This window comes from Sitodiplosis mosellana, unplaced genomic scaffold (genome assembly GCF_009176505.1).
Source record: "Sitodiplosis mosellana isolate CC-2019 unplaced genomic scaffold, AAFC_SMos_1.0 Smas_scaffold_33, whole genome shotgun sequence".
NCBI classification, from domain to species: Eukaryota; Metazoa; Arthropoda; class Insecta; order Diptera; family Cecidomyiidae; genus Sitodiplosis; species Sitodiplosis mosellana.
Window position 1 is genome coordinate 47225 of NW_022595275.1, and position 24107 is coordinate 71331.

Consider the following 24107-nt stretch of genomic DNA (forward strand, 5'->3'; position numbering starts at 1 on the left):
CAATGTGACATTTTTTGGTTTGTTTTGTTTCAACCGAACCGCGTGCATCAATCACATTTCGCTCAATTATTTGATAGAGTCAGCGGGGCATGATTTTTTCCTCTTAAAAATCCAAAATAAAAAGAAGAAATGCCATAACATCATTGTTTGCATTATAGTGAGGCAGTTAGTTGTACGATCAGAAAGTGTCCTGTTGTGTGTACTCAATTCTTCATTTTCATCGAAGGTTAGTATTTTCATATTGAGGTTAGTTTAACATCCGTGAGATTGAGTTCATCGGTTTAGGGCCGAATGAAAAATTGATCAATGATGAAAAGTCTGCGACCTGAAACAAGCAAATATTTTGTGATTACATTGCTTTTGATCTGATTGAAAAAAAAAATCATTTTTCAAGTGACCTTTTCTAAAAAAAAATCTACACATTGAATAATCGATCAACAAAATTTCTCTTTCGATTCAAGGCACTGTTTTCATTGACCGGCTCAATGGAAAACTTGTGGAAGAAAGAATCGAATCGTCCCAAAATTTACGTGAATCCTTTCAAAGGAATCGATGAAGAGTATGTGGAACAAGTTTTTGATTGGCTGCGCCAGCCCAATAGACGCAGATTGAGACATAAAATTGTTAGCCAGCCCATTCCACATGACAGACAGTTGCGCAAGCGAAAACTGACCGCTCCAATTGAAGTTCCGCACAAACAGCGAAAAGTTGCTCCGAAGCATGGAAATGAACGAAAGGGTTTCAATCGCAAAGCGCCACCGGCATTTTCACCGAAGCTCAGCTTTGCTCGACATAATCAATTCCCTGACATAGCAAAAGTTCTCGACGTCAAACACGATGCAAAATTCGGCCGGCATTTCATTGCAAACCGCAATATTGATGTTGGAGAGATTATTGCTGTGGGCAGACCTTTTGCTGAAGCGGTCGTTTGCTATTCATCGTCCAAAAAGTTCTATTGCCTCACTTGCAAAAAGATCGGCACCGATTTCATTGGCTGTGACAATTGTGCGGATGTAAAATTTTGCAGTAAAAAATGTCGATCGTTGAATCATGCTCATCAACTCGAATGCAATTCCATCTATCATCGCATCGAAAGCCTTGAAATTAAGTTAGCAATTCAAATGGTTCTGAATGCAATCCAGGGTTTTTCTAACGCTGACGATCTGATCCGTTATTTTGAAAAGTTGCTTGCGAACAATTCATTATGCCAAAATGGATTGATACTAAGCTTAACGAAATCCTCACGCGAAGACAACATCTTGCGAGCGTACAAAGCGTATCAGTGCCTGATGAACATGAAGAGCATCAACAATTTGTTCAACTCGGAGCGAACAAAGCGTTTTCTAGCGCATCTAGTGCTGCACTACTTGGCAATCATTCCAACAAATGTCTGGGACAGTGAGCTCAATGACGAGAAGAACTTCGGTATGAATTAGAAATTTATTCAAATTCAAAGTTTTCACTACTTTTGCATGATTTTCAATTGTGTTCATTGGATTTCTATTACTGATTTCATACGCTTTCTCTCATTTTGTCCTATCTAACACTTCATCACTTGCTTTTTCTTCCGTGTTTCCCTCCCCAGCAATGCGATACATCTACGGAGCTATGTCTTTGTTTAATCACAATTGTGCACCGAACGCTTTTTACTCGATCAAAGACAACTATGGATATTGCCTGACAGTTCGGCCAATTAAAAAAGGTGAGCAAATTTTCGTCAACTACTTGGGAGATCGAGTAGAGGAGTCGAAGGCCAATCGTCAAAGTTACATCAAACGAGAATGGGGCTTCGTGTGCGATTGTGAACGGTGTAAGCCGAAGTCGCGTCGATTTGATACAAGGGAAATGGTAGAAGATCCATCATGGGAGTACATCAACAGCCACTTCGAAGACTACCTATTCCCATTGGGCTCGAATCCTCGTAATCGTCTGAGAGACGAATGCGCCAATTTTCTGCGAAGGCATGGCAATAATTGGACCAAAACTCTGGACAACGTCATCAAACTGTTCATTTTGGCCATCACACATGAGAAACGATGAATAGGATGCAGGAAAAGAAAGAAAGAAATTGAAATTGTGTAACGGTTTTTTGGAAACTTGCAACTTTTTCGGATTTTGTGATCGCTTTCAATTTTTTCTTTCTGAATTCTCTCGAGAAATGGCAAATTCCTATAGAAAATGAATAAATGAAGCCGCTTTCGTTGAATATTTCAGAATTCAAAGAAAACATTGAGAGTCAATGAATGACTGCCTGATATTGTGTTAACAACAGTTCAAATATATTAGTATTTATTTTTGTTGGTTCTTCCCGAAAAACAATCTTTTTATTTGTCTACTTTTTCAAAATTTTATTCTATTCTCGATCTAAGATATTTCTTAACAGCTATCAAGTTGAAACATTCAATTGATCAAAATGGCAAATGAAATTCGGTAAATATATCAACAAAAGGTAACATGAAACATCTTATACATATTCGTCTGGATCTGTTCGTTGTCTAAGCATTACTGACATGTACGTATGTGTAATGGTCGTCTTCTGGAAGCACTTGAAATTCCGCCATACTCGGGTAAAACTTTTTCGTTTCTTCGAACATGTCAATGACTTCATCCTCCAACGATGCATCTTTCGATTTGATGGGATTGTTCGTGTTGACAACCAGCACCAATGCCGGTTGATCCTTTGGAATTGATACATCATCGAGATATTCACCAAAGCTCAGGCTTCGTTCTGTGTCTGGAGCGCAGAAGCAGCCATTGTGATGTGTCACCGGGAAATCGGCCAAACGTTCAAATGCCTCGTCGTCATCGATATTTGACTCATAGTTTTGAATGAGTACAACCAAATCCAGTGCATGGAATCGTTGTGTGCACATTGAAATCAAATAAAGTTCACCTTTACGCACCGTCCAAGTGGTGAGCACAATGGTTGACAATTGCTTCAGTTCACCGAGTGAGTCGAGCATGCTGGCCGATTCACTGCAATCCGAACGGGTGATGGTCAATGAACGCAGATTCGACAAATGTTTCGTGATGCTCTTCACTATTGTCACGTCAACAATCGGCTCAAGCTCCAACACTTCCAACTGTGGATTTAGTTCAATGAATCGCTGAAATCGTTTGCCATTTTCCGTTACGCTGCCAATGTTCAGTTGAACATATTTCAACACGAAGTGAGTCAATTTTGGAAATGCTTTGATGTCAGTCCAAGTGTTGCCACGCCATTTGAAGCCAGAAAAGTACAATTTGTTCAAATTGGAACAGGTCTCTTGCAACGCATACAGGATCTGACTGTTTGAGTATGTTTCGATGTACAACACTTGTAGTCGCTTGAGCAATGGCTCCAGCCAATGTAACATTTCCATGGAAATGTGATCTTTTCCCCGAATCGTCAGTGCTTGAAACTTTTTGGCTCCGAGTTTGGCAATCGTTTTTGAAACACGTTTCTCAAACTCTGATTTGTCGATGTGCAATATCGGATTTTCTTCTTCTGATTCTTCGTCATCGGATTCGAGGCCATAATCCAAAATCAAATGCTTCTGATACGATTTGACGCTGAAGATGCGTGAACGGATTTGCTTTAGGCTCAAGCCAAGGCTAAAGTCGATTTCAAACTGCTCGTCACCATTTTCACAGCACAGATTCTTTTGGCACAATGACATTTCACGCAAATCCTCTGTCATGCTGTTGATTCCTGGTTTGTCATCGCCCTCATCACATGTATCCATCTGTTCGTCAGATTCGCCGTCAGTTTGTTGCCATGTATCGGCCGGCATCACGCTGAGCAAATGCTCCGATATAAACATTTCGTTATGACTGGCCACCAACACGTTGAATGCACATTCACTGTGGACAAATGAAACGAGTGCCGCGTAAATACCATCGGATAATTCGTCATTCACCCGGTACACTGAATCAATTTCACCAAACGATTGAAGCACCTCTCGAATGGAATCGTGAACGTTCTGATGCCCTGGCTGCAAATTCAAATTGAATAATTGAGCAATGAATCTCTTTTAAACAACATCATTTCGTTTCGTAAATGCTAATATTTATTTTACTTACATCGGTGAGCCATCGAACAATGAGCTTCTTGGCAACAACATAGTCCTCGGTATCGTAATCCATATTTTCCTCTACGAGCTTCCAATTGCGATCATTCCACAGGAACAACTTCATCTTGACTCAACAGATTTTGACACTCTTTCAAATCTAGACAAAAAATGCTATCAAATTGTTATTTTGTTGAAACGAATTTGATTTCCGTTAAAATGATTGATAAAGAAAATCAAATCCAAAAGCTATTCACACGTAGTTCTGTGAATGAATTTCATTGTGTGTGCCGTTTGCAAGTGACGATTTTCTCTGTTTCAATCTCGTTCATACGATTTGTGAGAATACATGGTTATGCATCGAGTGACAGGAAAGGGCCATGTTTTCGAATAATGTAAACAAGAGATTAGTTGTGTTTGTGTTGCAGGATTTTGTGAGTAAAATGTGTGTGTGTGTGTGTGTGTGTGTGTGTGAGTGCGAACAAATACACGATTCGTGGAGATGTTTTCGTACTAAATACTTCTAAAAATGTGATTCACACAACAATAGACTCGATTTTTATATGCCCGAACAAGCGAAATTCTGATTTTTTCGATTTTTAAATAAACCGCACGATTTTAAATCTGTCGTGTTTCTCATAGCACCGTGTGAATGCCATCTTCGGTAAAAAAATTTAAATTTTCATTACTTTGACAGAACAAAGCCTTTGACATAAGCCAAGCACATCAATCGAGTATTTGGTAATGGACGACGCTTCGAATGCCACTTCTACAAGAAGTTGTGTACTAAACATGAATTTAGTTTGAAGATTAGTCCGTTTGAATGTAGACTATGCTCTAAGAGATTCTCACGGAAGGCAAATCTAATTCCAAACGTCACACAAATCCTCGTCCAGGAAAATTCAATGTAAGCTTTGTGCACGAAGATTCACTGAAGAGGCCGAAAAGAAGCAGCTTGAGTCGAACTTTAAACATCGGTGCTACGAAAGTTACCTGTGTAAAACCCATGCGACATATTATAAATCAAACATAATGTCACACATGCGGGTTCATAACACAGGTAAAATGCCGTTCCAGTATAATAATGTATGGGTTAAAACGTCACCAGAAAGCGATTCACAAGTAATGGCTCAGAATGTGACACAATTTAATCGGGTTGGAAACCTATTTTGTTTTTGAAAGTTTTGCATTAAGTTCATCAACTTGGAAAGTTGATAAGATATGAGTTTGAATTGCTAAAAATTACTGTTCACATTTAAACCAATTTCATTTGATTGTTACAATAATTTCATCATAGCCAGAGCTAGAGTTTGTATTCTCACCAAGAAATACATGAACATGATTTGTACGAAAACAACTTGAATAAAATAATGACTTCATGTCACATATTGAAAGAGAATGCCTTTATTATTTTGATTTATACGCAATTTTGCTACAAATTCTGAGTTAATGTCATGAAAAAAGTCAATAAAATATCTAAGTTTTGCTTTATTTTGATGTGGATGTAAGTTTATATCGAACTTTTAGAAACGGATGCATCGAAACGGTCACTGTGACAATTGTTATGTACTGCAAATGTTGATAAACTTGCAATGGTCGCCTGTGTCCATCTTAATCGCTTGGATCTTGTTGGGGTAAAATTGCATTGTTCTCTTGAACGTATCAATGATAGCGGTCGCCTGCAAGACGCTGCCAACTAAACTGTCTGCATCCTTGACATTGACGATTGCAACCAGCACTGCTTTGTCCTGTGGAAGCTTTACTTCTGCGTCATTGAAACCAAATTCAACAACTCGATCGGATGGATGACATTCGCAATTTTCGTGATACTTCACCGAACAATCCAAATGTTTCTTCAATTCGTCTTGATGGGTCGATGTCGGGTTGAAATTTTGAAGCAATGTCACCGTCTTCAAGTGTTTCATCTGTTTCAATCGCTGGGTACAGCGCACCATAGCACCCAGTTCATTTTTAACCGTCAATATAGTTATGGTTATCTGGGATAAATTCGTCAAACCAGGCAAAATATCCAAAATAGGATAGACGTCGTTGTACGTTGCGCAAATGAATGACAAACTTTCCAGACTTTTTAGGTTCTTTGCAATGGCTTTGCATAAGCGATAGTCGACAAGCAGCTCAATTTGCACCGAGCACAAGTGTTGGTTGACTTCAAAGAAACGGCAAAGTTTTGCAGCATCAGCATCGTTTTCCATCTTCAGATCACCCTTCAAAACCAAACGTGAGAGTGACGGCCAATGTTTTGGAACTTGGTAGTAACAATCGCCATCCCAGGAATTTGCTTCCACAAGTAAGAAATCCACGTTTGGGCAATAAGCAGGCAGCGCATACATAACAGAAGCATTTGATTCCGCTTGAAAAGTAAACGTTTCCAATGGCCATAGCAATGGTGCCAAATCATGCAACATCTTGAGTGAAATAGCGTTCACTCCGAGAATGGTCATTTCATCGTATTTATCACCGATGCAAGTGCTTAGCACTTGACTCACCCGTCTGAAGTATTCATCGTTAGAAATCGCATTCTCGTACTTTTCATCGGGTTCCATGCTGTAGTGAAGAACCAAGCACTGAAGACGAGCTTTCATTGGACGACCCATTTCACGAATGGTTTTCAGCTTCATCCAAGATCGTTGATCGATTTCAACATGAAATGTAGCTGCTGCAAATTCACAGAAACACTCGGAATCATTCAGCGACACTTTGACCAGATCACACAGCACAACATCATCTCTCGTCCAATTTGGATCATGGCATCGATGCGCAGTGTCATGCAGAAACTTGATATCTTCAGGACGAGTGAGTTGAACAGTGGGTTGACGCCAGCTATCGGCTGGAAGCACCTTGATCGCATTCGAATCATGTCGATTTGCTATGAAAGCGTTGTATGCATCTTCACTTTGCGCAAATGTCACATATGCCTCGTAGATGTCTGGTGTATTGATTGAACTTGCACCGGCTGATTGCATATATTTGTTTGACGCTTCAACCGATTCAATTTTACCAAATACCATGAAGTGCTGACGAATCTCATTCTCTGCCACCTCTGCGCCATTCTAATAGAGAGCAAACCAAATATTTGTTTCGAATCAAATCTTTTTCATTTGTAATGAAATTACTTACTTTCTTTTCCCATTGAACAAATAATTTCCGAACGATGACAAATTCACATTTGTCATACCATTTCGACTGATCAACAAGCTTCCAGCTGTAGTCGTTCCAAATGAACAGCTTCATTTTGATGTAACCGATTTGTACGGAAAGTTTCAAGAAATATAAGAGCAGTGAACAATAACTTTTAGTATGCGATATTCTGCCTTCTGTGACTATCTTGAACGACGCGAGTTTGACGTATGATATTGCGCCAAAAATGACAAGAGTCACTCGGTTTGAATGTCACAAAAAAGAATGTAGAAATTGTTTGTTTTGCTTATGTAGTTGTATGAAATATAAATTCAAACACAATGATCAGGCGAATATTCGAAAAGAAGAATTTAGATAAATAAAGCCAGTGCCTTTGTTTATAGTAGCCCAAGTCCGTGTGAGATTCTGAATAATTGACTACTTTTGTTGATATACAGCAAATTGCGTCGCAAACTGAAATGTTAAAAAACAACACCATTCATGCCACTGCATATTTTCATAATACTTTTTTATTTCGAATTGACAAAGAAATACAGAGAAAAGCCATTCGTCTCATTTTTGTTTTATTCATCAGCTTCAGAAAATGATAGAAAAACTAGAGATTGAGACACATTAATTAGCTACAAAGAAAATATTGAATGTTTCATATCTGCTCTATTGATACGGTTTCTATATATGTGGATAATACACTTTAAGTGCAATTTTCTTTGCATATCAAGTTATTTCTTATTTTATTGACCAAAAAAAACGAAAGGAATGAAAATGAAGTTGAAAAAACCATCAATCTATCGCTGAAAAACCAAATGGTGAGAAAATCAAATCAAGTAATGAATTGAAGTGATGCTTTTGGCTGATGACCTTTTGATGATGTTTTTCGATTCAACATCATGCGTGGCTGATATGAAAAGACAGATAGTTGTCGGTGCCGTCCACCAATCGTTTGTCAATGACATGTGGATAGAACTGTTTCGTACCCTCGATGCCTATGGAAACCTTCTGCATCAATTCCATGTCAGCTGAATCGAAATAGTTCTTTGTGTTGACGCACACCACCAGTACCGGTCGACTTTTCGGTAACTTCACCATTGCCTTTTTATCCATTGCCATCTCATCATCCACATCGCAAATTTCCAAAACACGTTCTGATTCATGGCAAGAGCACCCATGGTGATGTGTCACCGCACATGAAAAAATGCGCTTATACTCTTCTTCTTGAACCGTGTCGGGTTCGAGATTTTGAAACAAAGTAATCAATTTGAGTTGCTCCATTTCACGGAATCGTTCGGCGCATGTAGCCATTGCCTTCAGGCCATCTTTTTCTACTAACAATATGCTTATTTTGACTTCAGTGAGATGTTTCATTTGAGTCAATTGATCCAAGATCAATTCGATGTCATCGTACGTTTCGCGCACAAATTCTAGGAGCATTAAGTTGGGCAGTTGTTCGGAAATCTTGGTGAATGTGCCATTATCGACGATCGTATCAAGTTCAAGTTGATCCAGCTGTGGATTCAATTCGATAAATCGTTGGAATTTGACACCAGTTTCCGTGTCGCTGGCGATTTTGACGTTTCCCGCAATCATCAATTCGGAAATACTCGGCCAATTTTTAACCTCTGAATCCAAACACTCGCCGTCCCAAGACAGAGATAAAAGCTCCAAACTTCTTAAATTTGGACAGTATTCCGGCAACGCATATAACACTGAAGCATTGGATTCGGTCTGCAATGTGAGTGATTCCAATCGCTGAAGCATGAGCGCCATGTTGTCTAGTAGCTCGATCGAAATCTTCTTTGCATCCCAAATGGTCAGCTCATTGAATTGTTCACCAATGCATGTGCAAAGAATCTGAACGGCTCGTTTGATGGATTCATCATCCGTAAGACAATTCACGTGTGTATCATTCGGCTCGATATCGAAGATGATTTTGAAGTGGCTGATACGGTTTTTGATTGGTCGGAAACTCTCGATAATACTCTTCAAGCCCATTGGTTGGCGCAAGTGAACAGTCGGCACCACTTCACCACATTCACCGAAGTCTTTCATGACATCATAAAAATTGAATTTTTCTTTGGAGCACGGATTTGAATCGTTGATTGCTTTGATTGTCTCAAACGGAACCACATCAACACCCGGTTGACGCCATGTGTCAGCAGGAAGCACTTTGATTGCTTTTGAATCACGTCGATTTGCCAGGAAACCATTGTATGCATGTTCACTGTCGACAAATGTCACATACGCCTCGTGAATGTCTGCTGCGTTGATCGCATTTGCATCAATCGATTCTTCGTTGACTGTGTGAACCGACTCAACCGTGCCATAAGACTCGAAGTGCTGACGAATCAAATCATTGCAAACTACAGCATTGCCCTATTGCAAATAACATGAGAACATTATTGAGAATAGTATTTTTTTCTTCTCAATTTGGATCTGTTTATCAATTACGCAAAATTAAAACAAATGACTTTTGAATGACATACCTCTTTTGGCCACTGCACAAACAATTTACGAACAATGTAAAAGTTTTCTTTGTCATAGTCATCTGAAGCTTCAATCAATCTCCACTCGTAGTCATTCCAAATGAACAATTTCATGATCGCAGTGTTTTTTGAAAGTGCTTTTAGAATGTAAACGAAAAATTGCTGGCGAATGATTAACTTAGAAATTCAAAGTGAAGGAACGTCTGAGCTGAGCGTTGAATAAATTGTATTTGATTCGTTCTGTGTTTGCAAAGAGAGGAGTATTGATGCGAACAGCTAGCGACGCTTTCTACTCTGTGGATTCAAAGGGTACTCTGTTGCTTTGTTTTAGTGTGAGTGTCTGTGACATTGCGGTTTTGGTTAGGACAACAGCGGAATTTGAATTTTGTGACAGCAAAGGAATGATTTCGTGCAATTGGTTCGTTTGTGTTTGTGTGTATGCATTGGAGGGAAAATCAGAATCGTATCATTAGCATTGACAAATGAAATTCATGAGACTTGCACTGAACAATTAGACGAAATAAATTGAAAATGAATATTTCCGTAGACACAACATTGAGTTTGATACACTTTGAACATGCGATGCAAGATGATTCTTCAAGCAAAAATGAACGATAAGCAGTATTTTTTATAGCATAAAGTAATTATGTAACGAAATTCAATTCGTTTTGTTTATTTCTGTTTCAATTACATCAAATTTGATTCGAAAAGTCTCGAACAATGTTGAATTGTGAAGGAAAAAATGAAGATTTGTAATAATCTTTCAAAATACGTCATTATGAATGGTTTGTGATTTTCACATAGGCTCTGCCGATGTGAACATACACGGTGTGATCGCCTCTGTTCACCACGTCCAATCGAATGAATTCCGGGAACGATGGTTTCGTCTCATCCAGCATGTTCAAAATATCATGTTGCAACATTTTATCTTGCGATTTGTCTGGGCGGTTAGTATTAATGATAATGACCAAAACCGGCAAATCTTCGGGCACCTCGATGTCAGCTATTAGGTCATCAAAGTTCAAGAAACGTTGTTCGGGATGGCATCCACAGTTTCGATGCTCCGTAATGGGGAACTTGCTCAACTTGGTGAAATTCTCTTTGCGTTCGGTGTTTGGCAAATAGTTTTGTATCAATGTGACCAGTTTAATGTTCTTCATTTGGCCGAGACGTACAGCAGCGATGGCAATCTTTTCCAATTCTTCCGTTTCGGCTTCATCAAAAGTTATGGTAATCGATTCCAATGATTCGGCTTTCGTTAGATAATCAAGCAGCAAACTGGATCGGTAATAGCTCGATCGACGGAATGACAACTGTGTGATGTTCACTAAACTTTTGACGATTCCCTTGAGCAGCTCGATGTCGATGGTTGTGTCAAATGTAAGCGTTTCCAATTGTGGATTGAGCCCAATGAAATGACGGAATTTTTCACCATCTTCCGTATGACTTTTGACATCAAGACGTTGATGTGTGAGTGTCAAATATTTTAACGATGACCATTCTTTAGCCGGCTGGTCTTGTACATCACCGTCCCAGTCGCCAACTAATCGTAACATTCGCAGGTGTGGACAAAGTGTCGGCAATGCGTAGAGCAAGTGGGCGTTCAATGGATTCTTCACGATGAGTGAGATCAATGGTTCCAGTAGAGGTGCCATCGAATGCAGCATTTCCATGGAAATTGAACGCTTGCTCACAATTTCCATGGCTTGGAGACATTCACCAACACAGTTGTTGGCTATGACTTGAACCAACCGTTTTTCATATTCTTCAATGGTCAGACGGCTTTGGTTGAAACTTGATTCGCTTGATTCCGATGAGAATTTGAGATGAATGTATTCGAGGTCGTTTTTGAGACTTCGAGCCAACATTAGCCAGGTTTTCAGCGAAAAATCAGCATCCATATCGACCAAAAGCTTCTTTTCCAATTGGATCGGTGGCTCATTCGTCATCAACAAGTGCGAAAACACTTTGTTTTCTACCACGCTGCCATCCTCCGTCTTGATGTAGACGCAGAGAGAATTTAAATCGTCTCTGCTTTGGTCATTCGCGTTTTGAAGCCAGGAATCTGCTGGCAAAACCGTAGCTACTTCGATGGGAAATTGTCCATGTATTCGATGCGCGATGAATGCTTGATAGGCACAATTGCTCTGAAAATAAGTTACGTATGCTTCGGACAGTTCAATTTCCACTTCGCTTTCACATTCAGCTGGATGATTCAGCATTTCTACCGCTTTGATTTCACCATATTTCGCGAATTCTGCACGAATCAATTCTTTCATGTCCACTGTGTCACACTGTAAAACATATATTTCGGATTAGAAACATCTAGTGAAACTTGAGTCATGACATTTTGCCATTCACTTTGACAAAAACTCACCCCATTCTCCCATCGTACAAACAGTTTGCGCACAACGACATAATCGCCTGTTACCGAATTCGATCGAGCATCTATCAGCTGCCAATCACGATCATTCCATATGAAAAAACTCATTCTGTTGATGGTCCACTTATCCTTAGACAATTGTTTGTTAATTAATTATCCCCTTTTTTATTCGTTTGCTAACGAGAAATGTCAACCAATTGTGAAATTCCGACTGAAGCCTATTGCAGAATGTTATGTCAGTGTGAACGCATTCACGATTGTGTTTGCAAGTAAACAACGAAACACAGACCACTTGTGTTGCGACACAAAATATGCAATGCGGCAACACTTTTTTTCGCTTATTCGTCTTGCAGTGAAAGTGGTGCCTGTTGAAAATCCTTTGCTTGAAATTGAATCGAATCGAAAATTCAAATTTACCTTCTTTCTGAAAACCATGAACAAATTTGCGTTCTCTGTTAGAATTTGTGATAGATATCAATAAAAACAAAGACAATATTCGCAAAGATTGGCTTTTTGTGATGACTCAAAGCTCATTTTTGATGGAAAAAGCGATGAAAAGATGTTTATTGAAATACAGTTACCTGTTGATGATTACTAGAACTGAGTCGAAATTTAAGAAATGCATAAAAAACACCATGTTTCCTTTGTAAAGTTTTACAGAATTCAAAATTTTATTCTTTCTCAAGATTTTATTGATTTATGATTTATTTTCAGTTTTCTTACTTTTTCAATATGTTTTCTTTCTGTTTCTAATCAAATTTTTATTTATCTTTGATCAGACGAAAGTTATGTTTGGAATGCTCATTTCTTTCAACTTAATTTCACGAACGATAAATCTAACGAACCGAGGAATTGTGAAATTGTCCTACTTCATAAAATTCAATGCATATTTAGCAAATTAGGCATCTAAAGGTTTACATCGAGCAAGGGTCGATCCAATGGGGAGGGAGATCCAATTAAGGGAGAATCCAATGACGATGATGATGATGCAATTGTCGCAATAAATATGAAATGAAATTGAAATCAAATTCGTAACTGAATGAACTTAAATCTAATTTTAATTGAACTGGAATCGAAGTGATAGTTTTATGGTTTTTAGCTCAATCCTGGTGTGAATCAAAGCATACTGGCGACATAAAGAAACACAGATCGATCATCCTCTTGGATGATGGTTGTTTTGTGAACGTTTGGATAGAACATCTTAGTTTCGGCGAACAGGGTGGAAATGCGTGCGTCCAGTGTATCGTCAGCAATCTTCAGTTCTCGTGCGACACCAATGAGAATGGCCAATGTGCGTTTGTCCTTCGGCACACTGATGGAATCGGTTCGATCAGCAAAAGTTAAAACTTGACTGTATCGGTCATGGCAGACGCAATTGTAATGATGAGTAATGGGAAAATAATCCAGGAAAATCGGGTCAGTATTGTTTGGCGTAAAATTTTGCTGTAAAGTTGCCATTTTCAATCGTTTCATTTTACTGAAGCGTTCGACGCAGGCAAAAAGTGATCCAAAATGGCATGTTTTGAAGATGTTTGTAGTAATTCTGATTGACTCCAAATGTTCCAATCGACCTAAATGATTGTACACATCAACGTCCCCGAAGGCAGCTTGATTGAAAGCCAGAGTCTTGAGCTCTCGAATGCTGTCCGCAATCACCTTCAGCAATGAGTTGTCGACCGCCAATACGAAATTCACATCCAATGTACGGAGTTGTGGATTCAGCGAAAGGAAACGACACAATCGCATGCTATTCTGAGTGTCAATTTCTGCATTGAATTTATCACTGCACAGTACCAGTTCAGTTAGCGTAGGCCACGATTGAATTGGTGTATCGTCTCCATCATCTTGCGGTATTTCAGAAAGCATTTCGAATGTCACCAAATTTGGACAAAATGTGTGCAACAAAAACAGTACGTTGAAACCATCCGTGTAGATAGCCAGTGCGTTCAGTGGTTGTAATGCTGGTGCCAGACATTTGAGCATATTTTCAGTAATCTGCCCGAACCCACCGATGGTCATCTCTTCAAGTTTTGGACCGGTCGCCGCAATCATGCCGATGACTTCCAATACTCGACGATGAAAATTGCATTCGTCAACACAATCCGCATCTGCGTCACTGCCGAAACCATCGCAAAGTGTCAGTTTCAAATGATTAGCCTTCGGCATAAGGCAAAGTAAATTGCGGCGCATTTCGGCCAATGTGACGCCTGGTTTCAATTCCAATTCGAACTCAATCACTGTCTGATCGCACAGCATTTCATCGCCTCGCAATGACAATTCTTCAAAAGAACATGCCATGTCAGCTATCGCATTGTCGCATTTGTGAGTGCTTCTGATGTAGCCCATTAACTGTACACTGTCTTTGTAGTCTGGTTGATGCCATGTGTCAGCAGGTACCAAATATATGAGATTTCCCCGAACAAAGCGACTCATTACCGTCTTGTAAGCGTCTAAACTTTGTTTGAATGTCACATACGCCTCATGTGCTACTCCCTCCTCATTCACGTTCATTCCGATTTGCGGCGATGCCTTTTGCTTCAGTATTTCAAAACTTTCCACATCACCATAATCTCCGAACGCATCGCGAATTTCCTCTGTTGCATCCGCTGTGTACACCTGCAAATACAAAGGAAAGAAAATCGTTTCGAAATTATTTCGATTGTGCTTTAGTTGCAGTATACATCGTTCAAATACAAGCAAGCACATAGAGAGAGAATATGCATTATTATGCAATGTGATCAAGTAATTGGAAATATTTTTGATAATTTTTCAACCGAAATTCGAAAAAAACAGGTTGAAAAATGAAGTGAAAATTGAGATTGATATTTTGTCAAAAAAAAATCTCCTTATCTTGAATGCACACACATGATCTAATTGGAATCGAGAATAAAATACTCACATTGTATCGCACAAACAGTTTTCGGACAACGGTGAAAATTTTCTCGTCGTATTTTTCACCTTCTTCGATCAATCGATAATTGCGATCGTCCCAAATAAATGGCTGCATTTTTCTTTCGTTTTGAATGACTAACAAATCGACTGAACACGGCAAACGATAGGCTTGGATTGAAATACAATGTGAGAAAGCGCAAAATGCAACACTGCTTGCGATGCGATTTCAATACTGTGTGTGTGATGTCACCGCTCTGTGTTGAGATTACGAATTTACAGATCAACACAAAATGCTTCAAAAAACGCAGCACACAATCGAGAGAGTGTTTTTTCCATTGTGTGCAGTTAGTCGGTGAACATGACTTTTCATGGACGCTACAAGAGAATGTGTGCCACACAATCGAATCTTATATGTTCATGTTCCTGTTCTGCGTAGACATAACGGGTTGACACTCGATGTGATTCGAAATTGTGTAGTCAGCACCACAAACCGATTGTTTATACACAAAGTTGTAAACAAAAAAAGTCACTTCGGTACAGTTTGAACCGAGAATGTAGTCTGGTCGAATGAATTTAAACACGATTCGTACGTCGACAAATTGATGATTTTTTTCCTTCAAAATACTGTATGTTTGTATGCGTATAAAATTGATCACAAGGATGACATCTCGAAAAAACTGAATTTTCTTAATTTTTTACCACACACGAAAAAAGAAATATGCGAATAAAAATCAATAACCAACCATAAGATGAATGATTGAACATGTCTGCGACCACACACACAAAAAGTTGCGATGCATATCGCTCGAATGTTTGCATAGCGAATATCTCATGTACAAAATAATAAAATAATATGAACGGTACGAATGATGAATGCATTTGACTAAAATAGACGATAAAATGTGAACTGAGCAAGTATTTGGATGAAAAACCCTTTCTTGTTAACACATGTTTCCGCCTGAAGTAGAAAAAAAAATGAAGTAGAAAAAACCAAACGAAGAAAAATGGTAGTTCTTGAAGCAACGTAAATGGGACAAAACAGCATCGCTCTAGCGTTAAGAGTCGACGAAATGATTTCGAGCAGAAAAGAAAGGAGTGTGCAGAAAAAAGTGAAATTCTATTGCTTGATTTACAGTCATGCGAGAATTATTGCGACTTTCGGATGAAATGTAATGCGAATGGAAAAAAATGGTTTCCGTTGGTGAATCCGTCGAATTCATCGTTCCATTAGATGAGTACATTTATGTCACTTCCTGTTATGTCAATGCGATCGAATTATCGCTTGTTTCAGCCATCGCACAGGTGTTCATTGGGCGAAAGGGAATCGCACGTGAGGGAAGGCGAACAATAGTCGATGTGGAAAGTAGCTTTCACCGGCATTTTTTTCTCGTTTTGATGAAGATAAATCGAACAACCAAAATGGAAACGATTTTAATATTGTAAACATGAGTATTATAGAACATTTCATGCAAGAAGATTTGCGCATACAAGCGTTCGAAACTCGCGTTCCTCCTCTTCGTTTACGTTTTTTTCCCTCTATTTCCCTTGAATGGAAATTGCGTGAACAAGGCGAATAATTCAAGCGTTCGTTTTTTGCCACATTTGATTTTAATATTAGATACGAGCGATTTTGCTCTCACTAGCGATTTTTGCCTTGAGTTGTCAATCAATTTCCGGTGGCGGCTGTGTCTCTGTGTGTTTGTATACTGCGCCTCAGTCTGCACTGCGTCGTGTGCAAACATTTCTATACCGTCGCAACAAAGCGAAAAAAACACCGTTCATTACAACAGCATAAATTGATAAATATATAAATATCGTATCGGTTGCTAAGCAATATTCAATTTAAGCTATCTAACTCGTCACATCGGCTTTTAGACTTTCACCACAGTAACTCTCTATCAGGCTGTTTTTTTTTTCTTTTTCATCATCTGAGATCGGCTCTCGGCTTATGCTTTCATTTGCAATTTATTATGAATGGGGAGTAAAAAATGATAGATGAGAGCCACCGCCGTTGACTATGAAAATAAACAGGTAAGTTTCGGTTTTGTTGTCGTTGCCGTTGTCACAGACGTCACATCGACACTCTATCAATACTAATGTTATACAATAGAAAAACGAAGACGATGACGCCGATCTCGTTGTCGAACAATTCAAGAGCCAACAAATAAATAGGCGCACCTGGAAAATGCAGAATAAATGTTTGATGCAAATGAAAACGATCCGAAATAAATAACAACAAAACGTCAATTCCACAATTCATCGAATCCCCGTAGTGAACGATAGGCAAAAAGAAATCTATGTCGTCGATATCTTTTTTTCTCTTTTCCTTTTTTCTTTTGATTCTTCTTTTTTTATCTGGAATTGATTCGTCGGCTTTGGATTTTATTTTGTGTTGTGTTTTCGAACCGAAAAGGTGCTGTGAGAGAGATAGATAGAGCGAAACAGAGAGAGAAAGACTGGATTCATCTTTGTTTGGGTAGAAATTTTTCACAAAACTTCGCCGCTTATTACTTCCCATTAGTTTGGAGCAGAGAGTCAGTGACTTCAGAGAAGGACTGTCTTTCGATCGAATAAAAAATTAAACCCAAAAGAAGGACAAAAAAAGACAACGTTAACAAAAGAAGATACATCGAACTCGCAGCAAAGACATCCAAACATGGTTTTTTTTTCATTAATTAATACAGTTCTTCAGTCAAAATTCTTTGGAAAAAATGCGCTACCGATTCACAAAAAAATTGTCTGCGAATCAACTTTTTTCTTTTGCATCATAATTGCTTTGCTTCATTAGTTTGAGCGAAAAAGTCTGCCAAAAAAAAACTTTAAATCTGTTTCATTTTTTCCATTCAACATTTAATTCAATCGAAATCAAAAAGAGACTTTAAAAAACAACTCTGACATAACTGTAGAATTGCCAGCGACAAGTTGATAAAAAAGTAAATCGATTGACAGAAATCGAAATCCAATCAAATGTCGACAAATATCAATTTCAAAACTTCATGTTCATTTCCGTTACGCAGAAACGTCGTTTTGTCTTTGTTAATTATTCCGAATGTCGAATGGGAAAGTAACGAGTGTCGAAGTAACGAGAAAAAAAACATCCAGGAGTATTAATTTATGAAATTCAGCAAAAATGAAATCGGGTAAAACGAAGCGGCAAAACTTCTGTAAACTTATTAAGATTCATTGGTCATTTTTGTATCGTAGAATTTTCCGAATTCAACAGCAGCACGTAGTGAGGTAATTTATAAAAGTGGTCTGATGCTATTGCAGTGATTGAGAATGGCGTAACAGAGAAAAAAATCCAAAGCAAAAGAAAAAAAAAAATGAAAACTATACAAAGCATAGAGTAAACTTTTCAGACTTTAGCCCCGTTGTACATTCCACTGACAGGAACTTCGGCATTGAAAATCGGGCTTTTGTACAGTACACACAAAACCGCAAAATCCTTTCGGCTGCTATTGACTCATGGGGCCCGGTGAAAGAAGGATTGCCATGGTTTACACAAAAATACTTTGTATTCCGTTGCATAATAGCTTTAGCTATTTTTCTTTGTTTCACAATGAAAACTAGGCGATAAAATGAAAACAGCAGAGAGAGATAAAAAAAAAACCTGCCTCGCTTGCCGCTAGTGAATGGGGAAATTTGTGCCGACATTCGCACAACTTACACTTCAAAAACAAGCGTACTTTTACACCGGCAACAACTTAATCACAACAACAATCGCAACCGTTCGTTCAATTTCTTTACCTTTTTTTCCGCTGCTTTCTCTCCCTCTCTCTCTCTCTCTCTCTCGTTGGCTCTGTGTTTCATGGAAACAAAACACTAAATAAATATGATTTTGAAGCCATAATTAATAGGAAACTTTGAAATAATCCGTTTAATTTTTACAAACACGCAGCTCAAAGCTAACATTCTTGAAAAACTTCTGTGCTCTATTTATTTTGTATCAGATTCATGGGCTTTTTTTCTCTCATTTTTTTCCCTGTCTTTCATTCTCCTTCTCTCACTATTTAGCTCCCACTCGCTTTTCTCTCTCTCTCCACTCTTTGCACTCTCTGAGCCTTGAGCTTTGAGGTTTGCTGTGCATCATGTACGAACGACCGAAATATTTTACGTATTTTGCTTCTGTTTCGGTGCGGTAGTTTGTCGGCTACAAACGCAGAGCTTGTCATCACTGTTCATTCGGAAAGTATTTACCAAAATATCGTCGTTGTAGCAGACGCATTGTATTTTTGGCTTCAGCCAACCGACACACAGACGACAACGAGGACAAACTGTAATTTCGTACAACGGAAGGCAAACGAAGGAAATTACAATCAAGTGCACGGAAATGCCAACCAAAAATAAAGTCCTTTGATTTGTTCATCGTCGTTGTCGTCCCCCTTCGCTCGCTCATTTTTTATCAGCACTCATTTATCATCTGTTGTTGAGACTTTTCGAGAAAGTTAATTAAAACGTAATTGTTTTATGGATTACTTAAAACGGAATGAAATGTAAGTCGCCACCATTGCCACTGCCACCGATATACCACCACTACCGCTGCCGCCACACCACCTTATCCAGCTAACTAATTGTGTAATTTCAAATTTGTCTCCGCCTTCGTCGCCGCTGCTGCGTTCGTAGATTTGTTTCATTTGTGTCTGCAGCGCATGAGTTATCGATTTCATGGCAACTAACTTAAGCTTCGACAGTTCGTTCCTCTCAATTGCAATTCAATCAACCAATTTAATTGCTCACTTTTACAATGAACCGATTTGCTTTGTGCTCGCACTCGCGCGTGCTCACGCACAAATCAACTTTTTAAAATTCCAAATCCTTTTCAGTTCTCCTCCGCTCTGGATGAAGTTTTAATTCAGTTATAGAAACAGCAAAGTGGCGCTAAACCAATTTAAAGAAGATAAAAAAGTCTAAAAACGGAGATAAAAAAATATAAATGCTTCTTTATCAATGAAATTTATGAACAACTTATGCAAACAAGCGTCGATCAAGTTTTTGTTCACATTTAATTCTTTTATTCTATCTTGCTTTAGATTTCAATTAGAAGCCAGTCCAAAGTCCATTCTTTCGAAGTATGCGTGAAATCAATAACAGAAATAAAAGCATGAACAGGAGAAATATTGGAAATTGGAGCAATGCCATCAAAAAGTATGATGAAAGGGAAAGCCGGTAATAAATTCTCATGAAACGTGTGCAACTGGCGACCGACACCAAGTGACACCAAAATGAATGCCGTTGTGAACATGTTGGATAACATTTGATAAATTATATACACGTCGTCTGAGCTTTGGCTGGAGCCTAAAATTACTGGCTCTTTGTTTAGCTCCGCATTGTTTTGATTTTTTTTCACTGTGTGTCGTTTTTGATTCAGCATTGATTTCACTGCCTGAAATTTTCAATGAAAAAATGCCACAAATCGCATTATCAATGCACCCTTCACGTCTCTTTGCCGTATTCATTTATATGCATGGAAATAAATTTGGAAAATTTTCTATCAAAAAGGAGAGAGAAAAAACTCGGCACACGCTCGTTTATCATACGGCATATCGATTCCGTTGAACCCGATTCTCGTTTCAACAAGTTCGTTTATGTTAGTTGAGGTCACTCAATCATCATCGATATGGCACGGCCACAGTACGACCCAAGCAATTTTGATGCACATCATCGAACCTCTCTTGAATAGCTACATTTACACATTCACATAATACACACCCATACCACCCTTCGTCCGCCACAAAACGCACTTCTAGCTTCCACTCTGGCCACTACACAATGGACCATTCGTTGCATGCGAAAATCTATGTGATAAAAAAACAACGTATCGATGCCAAGAACTGGAGTACTTGGGTACAATGCGAGCCACGCACCATCGCACACTGTTGCGTTGTATAACGGAATATGATATTTTATGAGTTCATGACAGACATCAGAACCCTTATGAATTAAATATGAAGCTAATGTATACGTGCTAAAAATGTTGGATCGAACCAAAATTTGGAATATATATATAAAAAACAACAGCGACGAAGACGACTACGGACAAAAACGGAGCACAACTCATACAAAAAAAAAAATTCAAAATCCTGCACTGAAAGGGTTGAACGAAATAAAAATTCATACAAGGGGAATTTATTGATTTAATTTTTATGACTTCCATCATTTGAAATCGTAGCATTTTTGACAAAAAGCATCGCTTATTTTTTGGTACAGAAAAATGGAAAGGTCAAAATTAAAGGTAGTTGATCGTTTGAATTGAGCATAAAAAGGACAAACCATCACAAAAAAATCAAATGGATAGTAGATTTGTTCAAGATTGTCGTTTTAATTGTTTCTGTAAATTTCAAAGAGTTCTTTACATTCATTAGACATGCTTGCATTTAAAATTATGGGAACATGATTCTTGCATTTCTTATGAATAAAAAAGTGTAAATAATTTTCATTCCAATTTCGTTTTGATACAGAAGAAATATTTTATTTAAGTGAATTTTCAATTATATTCTACGATAGTTGTGTTAGCAAAACTGTACTTTTAGCAATTTTTCTACAAATATTGAATTCGAAGCAAATTCTTGTCTGGCAAAAGATTGAAAAAAGACGTTTGTTTGTATCGACGTTTCGAAATGAACTGATTTAAATTATACTTTCGAAAATAGATGTTCATTCTCTTCTTTTAGATGGAACATCATATAAACACATATTAGGAAACAATATCTGCCAATGTTTGATGTTTGGATACACAATTGTGAATTGAATTGTGCCTATAAGGAAAAAAATCCTTTGCGGAAAATACCTTCTTAATTTTTATGAGCTGTCGTCAGTAATGCCAGATTATAGCCATTCTCTAGAGTCTAGACTCATTACGAGATTAAAAAATGATCCACTCAATGTTTATTTGTGTTAAAATTTGCATTATGTCCTTTTTGTTTGAACTCTCAACGTTTGTTAGGCCTTACAGTTAGATGGTTGTAATGTTAAGAAAATTCTCCTTTTCATGGTATGAAATTATCAGAAATCAAATTGTCCGGTGTACATGATCAGGATGATGTTCAATTGTTTTCGACGAGATTTGTATTACGACAGAAAAACTGCTCAGTCGCTGCAATCAAGCTACTTACATTTCAGACATTCATATCAAGTCACGAGCTGTACATACTCTTTACCAATGGAAAATATTCCGAGAGTAGATTTGCCACCTAAAAAAGTCCTAAATTCTCAAAAAAATGCAGCAAACGATTCATGGATTTCAATAAAAACCGTCCACAAATCTTCATTCCTAATCAACATTTTTTATATAAATAATTTCTTCATGTACAAAGTTTTTATTGTGTGTAATTAAAAAAAAAAACAGTCATTGTTTGCGATGTTCAGTAGGGTGATTTCAAGAGAAATTTCGTATGTAATAGCACAAAGTAATTGCTGAGTAGCATTCCCAAGTCTTCACACCACGTCGTGCGTCCATGTTCGTTGAGTAGTCGTATGCAGAGCTCGGTGACGGTTTTTCGCTTTTCCATGGTATAAAGAAGTGTTTCGGCGGAATTTTTCAGCAATGCACGTTGTTGATCGTCCAAAAATCGGTTTGGTTTAAGAGACTCGGTCACTTCCATGGCGCATCGTTCACATTTGCACTTGAAATGAAATTCGTGTTCGATAATTTTTTGTCGTTCAATGAATGGACTTTGGAATTTGGTTCCATGGTACGAGATGCAAATCTGTTCGCCGCTTTTGATTGGGCGGCACGTCGTCACAACTACAAGGCCGTCAATGGGCAACATTATTGCATTGGGTATACAGGAGTGATTAAAATAACCGCCAATTACCGGTGTGACTAGTTTATTGCGGAATTCAATGCCATTTGCGATGTTCCTCCGAATACTGATATGATGCCCGATTAAATGCATGAGGAAGCGTTGATGATGTTTGGTGGTAAATTGTTCGGCAATCGGCCGATGACCTATAAGCGCCTGATAAATTGACTGTATATTGGATTTCGTTGTGTTCGATGCGTCCGGATGGTTTTTGTCAAAATGCCTCAAATAAATGCTGTACTTCGATCGATCGTCCAACGAATCTTTTGGCAATTTCATTTGATCATCGGCAATCACCGTTTCCACAAAGTCTTTCAGCTCGTTGACACTCGAAAAAATATTGATGGCAACTATGATCGATCGTATAACCGGAAAAAAGTCTTCTTTAATCAACGATATCATTTTTGGCATTTGTAAACCGCACTCCAGTCGATGAATATCACAAATTTCACATGAATCAACGCAAAACAATGCCCGTGTGCATCGTTTACATGGCACCAAGTTAGTGTATGTGGAAAAGCATTTACTGCATCGTTGTTCGTTGCCAATTGACAGTGCGGTGAATGCTCGTTCCATTAGTACCGTTTTCCCAGCTTCAATATCAGCCGTTGCTATGACATGCAGACCCGACTCTTGATTCCGTTCAATTTGCAGCACCTCAGTTAGGCCGGGAAATTTTTTGTGTGTTTCAAAGCTTAATTGTGGCACAAATGATTCAGCCTGTTTGCCAAGATCGATGAGCCGTACACAGTCCGCTTGTCGTTGCTCCAATTCATCGATTTTAGCGTATTTGTACTGTTTTGACAGGTCAATATCCACTAAACACTCTTTGAACATTTTCATTTCGAAAAAGCATGTCGCCCGATTCACAAATCCATAGCTCAAACGTTCGTCACAATCGGCAAAACACAACGATCGACTATAAAAACTCAATGCATTTGACCACCTGCTCTCTTTTAGCTCAGCATCGCCTCTGTTGCTGAATTCGCGTGAAACACGATCACATTTCGTTTGTATATCGAGTAATTGTTCACGTTGACGTATCGTACACAAATTCGTATACAATGCACTTCGTTTATCCGATTCTTTGCTCCATAAAAATTTGTTCTCTTTCTTTTTCCACATCATTTTGAAGCGATTACTTATTGTTTTTTTCTTTGCTCTATCGGTACGTTTATTTTTCCGGTTTACACTTTGACTACAATCACGTGTAGAACTGTCAAACAATGCGAACGACACTGAGTCGAAATGTCAGTCAATTTTATGAACTATTGTGAATGCCACCGAAATCGTCTTGAGTCTGCGTTTGTAATAGTAGCTGAATAGCCGCTCACTTCATCCA

General features: G+C 38.4%; 6 protein-coding genes across 6 annotated transcripts; 1 reads left to right on the forward strand and 5 right to left on the reverse strand.

Annotated features, from left to right (window-relative positions):
- The first annotated feature begins 4 nt into the window (after positions 1-4).
- On the forward strand, positions 5-2316 carry LOC129569453 (SET and MYND domain-containing protein DDB_G0273591-like). The gene is made up of 3 exons (XM_055448288.1): positions 5-226; positions 462-1425; positions 1586-2316. The coding sequence occupies exons 2-3, from the start codon at positions 486-488 to the stop codon at positions 2038-2040; spliced, it is 1395 nt and encodes a 464-aa protein (XP_055304263.1). The 5' UTR covers positions 5-226; positions 462-485; the 3' UTR covers positions 2041-2316.
- LOC129569452 (uncharacterized) lies at positions 2307-4314 on the reverse strand. Its single transcript, XM_055448286.1, has 2 exons — positions 4063-4314; positions 2307-3974 (listed from the first exon to the last, which is right to left on the reverse strand). Exons 1-2 carry the CDS (start codon positions 4174-4176, stop codon positions 2496-2498), a joined length of 1593 nt encoding a protein of 530 aa, XP_055304261.1. The 5' UTR covers positions 4177-4314; the 3' UTR covers positions 2307-2495.
- Positions 4315-5430: 1116 nt separating this feature from the next.
- On the reverse strand, positions 5431-7392 carry LOC129569459 (uncharacterized). The gene is made up of 2 exons (XM_055448295.1): positions 7188-7392; positions 5431-7120 (listed from the first exon to the last, which is right to left on the reverse strand). Exons 1-2 carry the CDS (start codon positions 7299-7301, stop codon positions 5612-5614), a joined length of 1623 nt encoding a protein of 540 aa, XP_055304270.1. The 5' UTR covers positions 7302-7392; the 3' UTR covers positions 5431-5611.
- Positions 7393-7753: 361 nt separating this feature from the next.
- On the reverse strand, positions 7754-9941 carry LOC129569460 (uncharacterized). Its single transcript, XM_055448296.1, has 2 exons — positions 9689-9941; positions 7754-9578 (listed from the first exon to the last, which is right to left on the reverse strand). Exons 1-2 carry the CDS (start codon positions 9800-9802, stop codon positions 8094-8096), a joined length of 1599 nt encoding a protein of 532 aa, XP_055304271.1. The 5' UTR covers positions 9803-9941; the 3' UTR covers positions 7754-8093.
- A 2768-nt stretch (positions 9942-12709) lies between these two features.
- On the reverse strand, positions 12710-15133 carry LOC129569473 (uncharacterized). The gene is made up of 2 exons (XM_055448312.1): positions 14971-15133; positions 12710-14687 (listed from the first exon to the last, which is right to left on the reverse strand). The coding sequence occupies exons 1-2, from the start codon at positions 15076-15078 to the stop codon at positions 13188-13190; spliced, it is 1608 nt and encodes a 535-aa protein (XP_055304287.1). The 5' UTR covers positions 15079-15133; the 3' UTR covers positions 12710-13187.
- Positions 15134-22324: 7191 nt separating this feature from the next.
- Positions 22325-23893, reverse strand: LOC129569463 (SET and MYND domain-containing protein 4-like). The gene has a single exon (XM_055448299.1). It carries the CDS (start codon positions 23891-23893, stop codon positions 22325-22327), a length of 1569 nt encoding a protein of 522 aa, XP_055304274.1.
- Between the last annotated feature and the right edge of the window lie 214 nt (positions 23894-24107).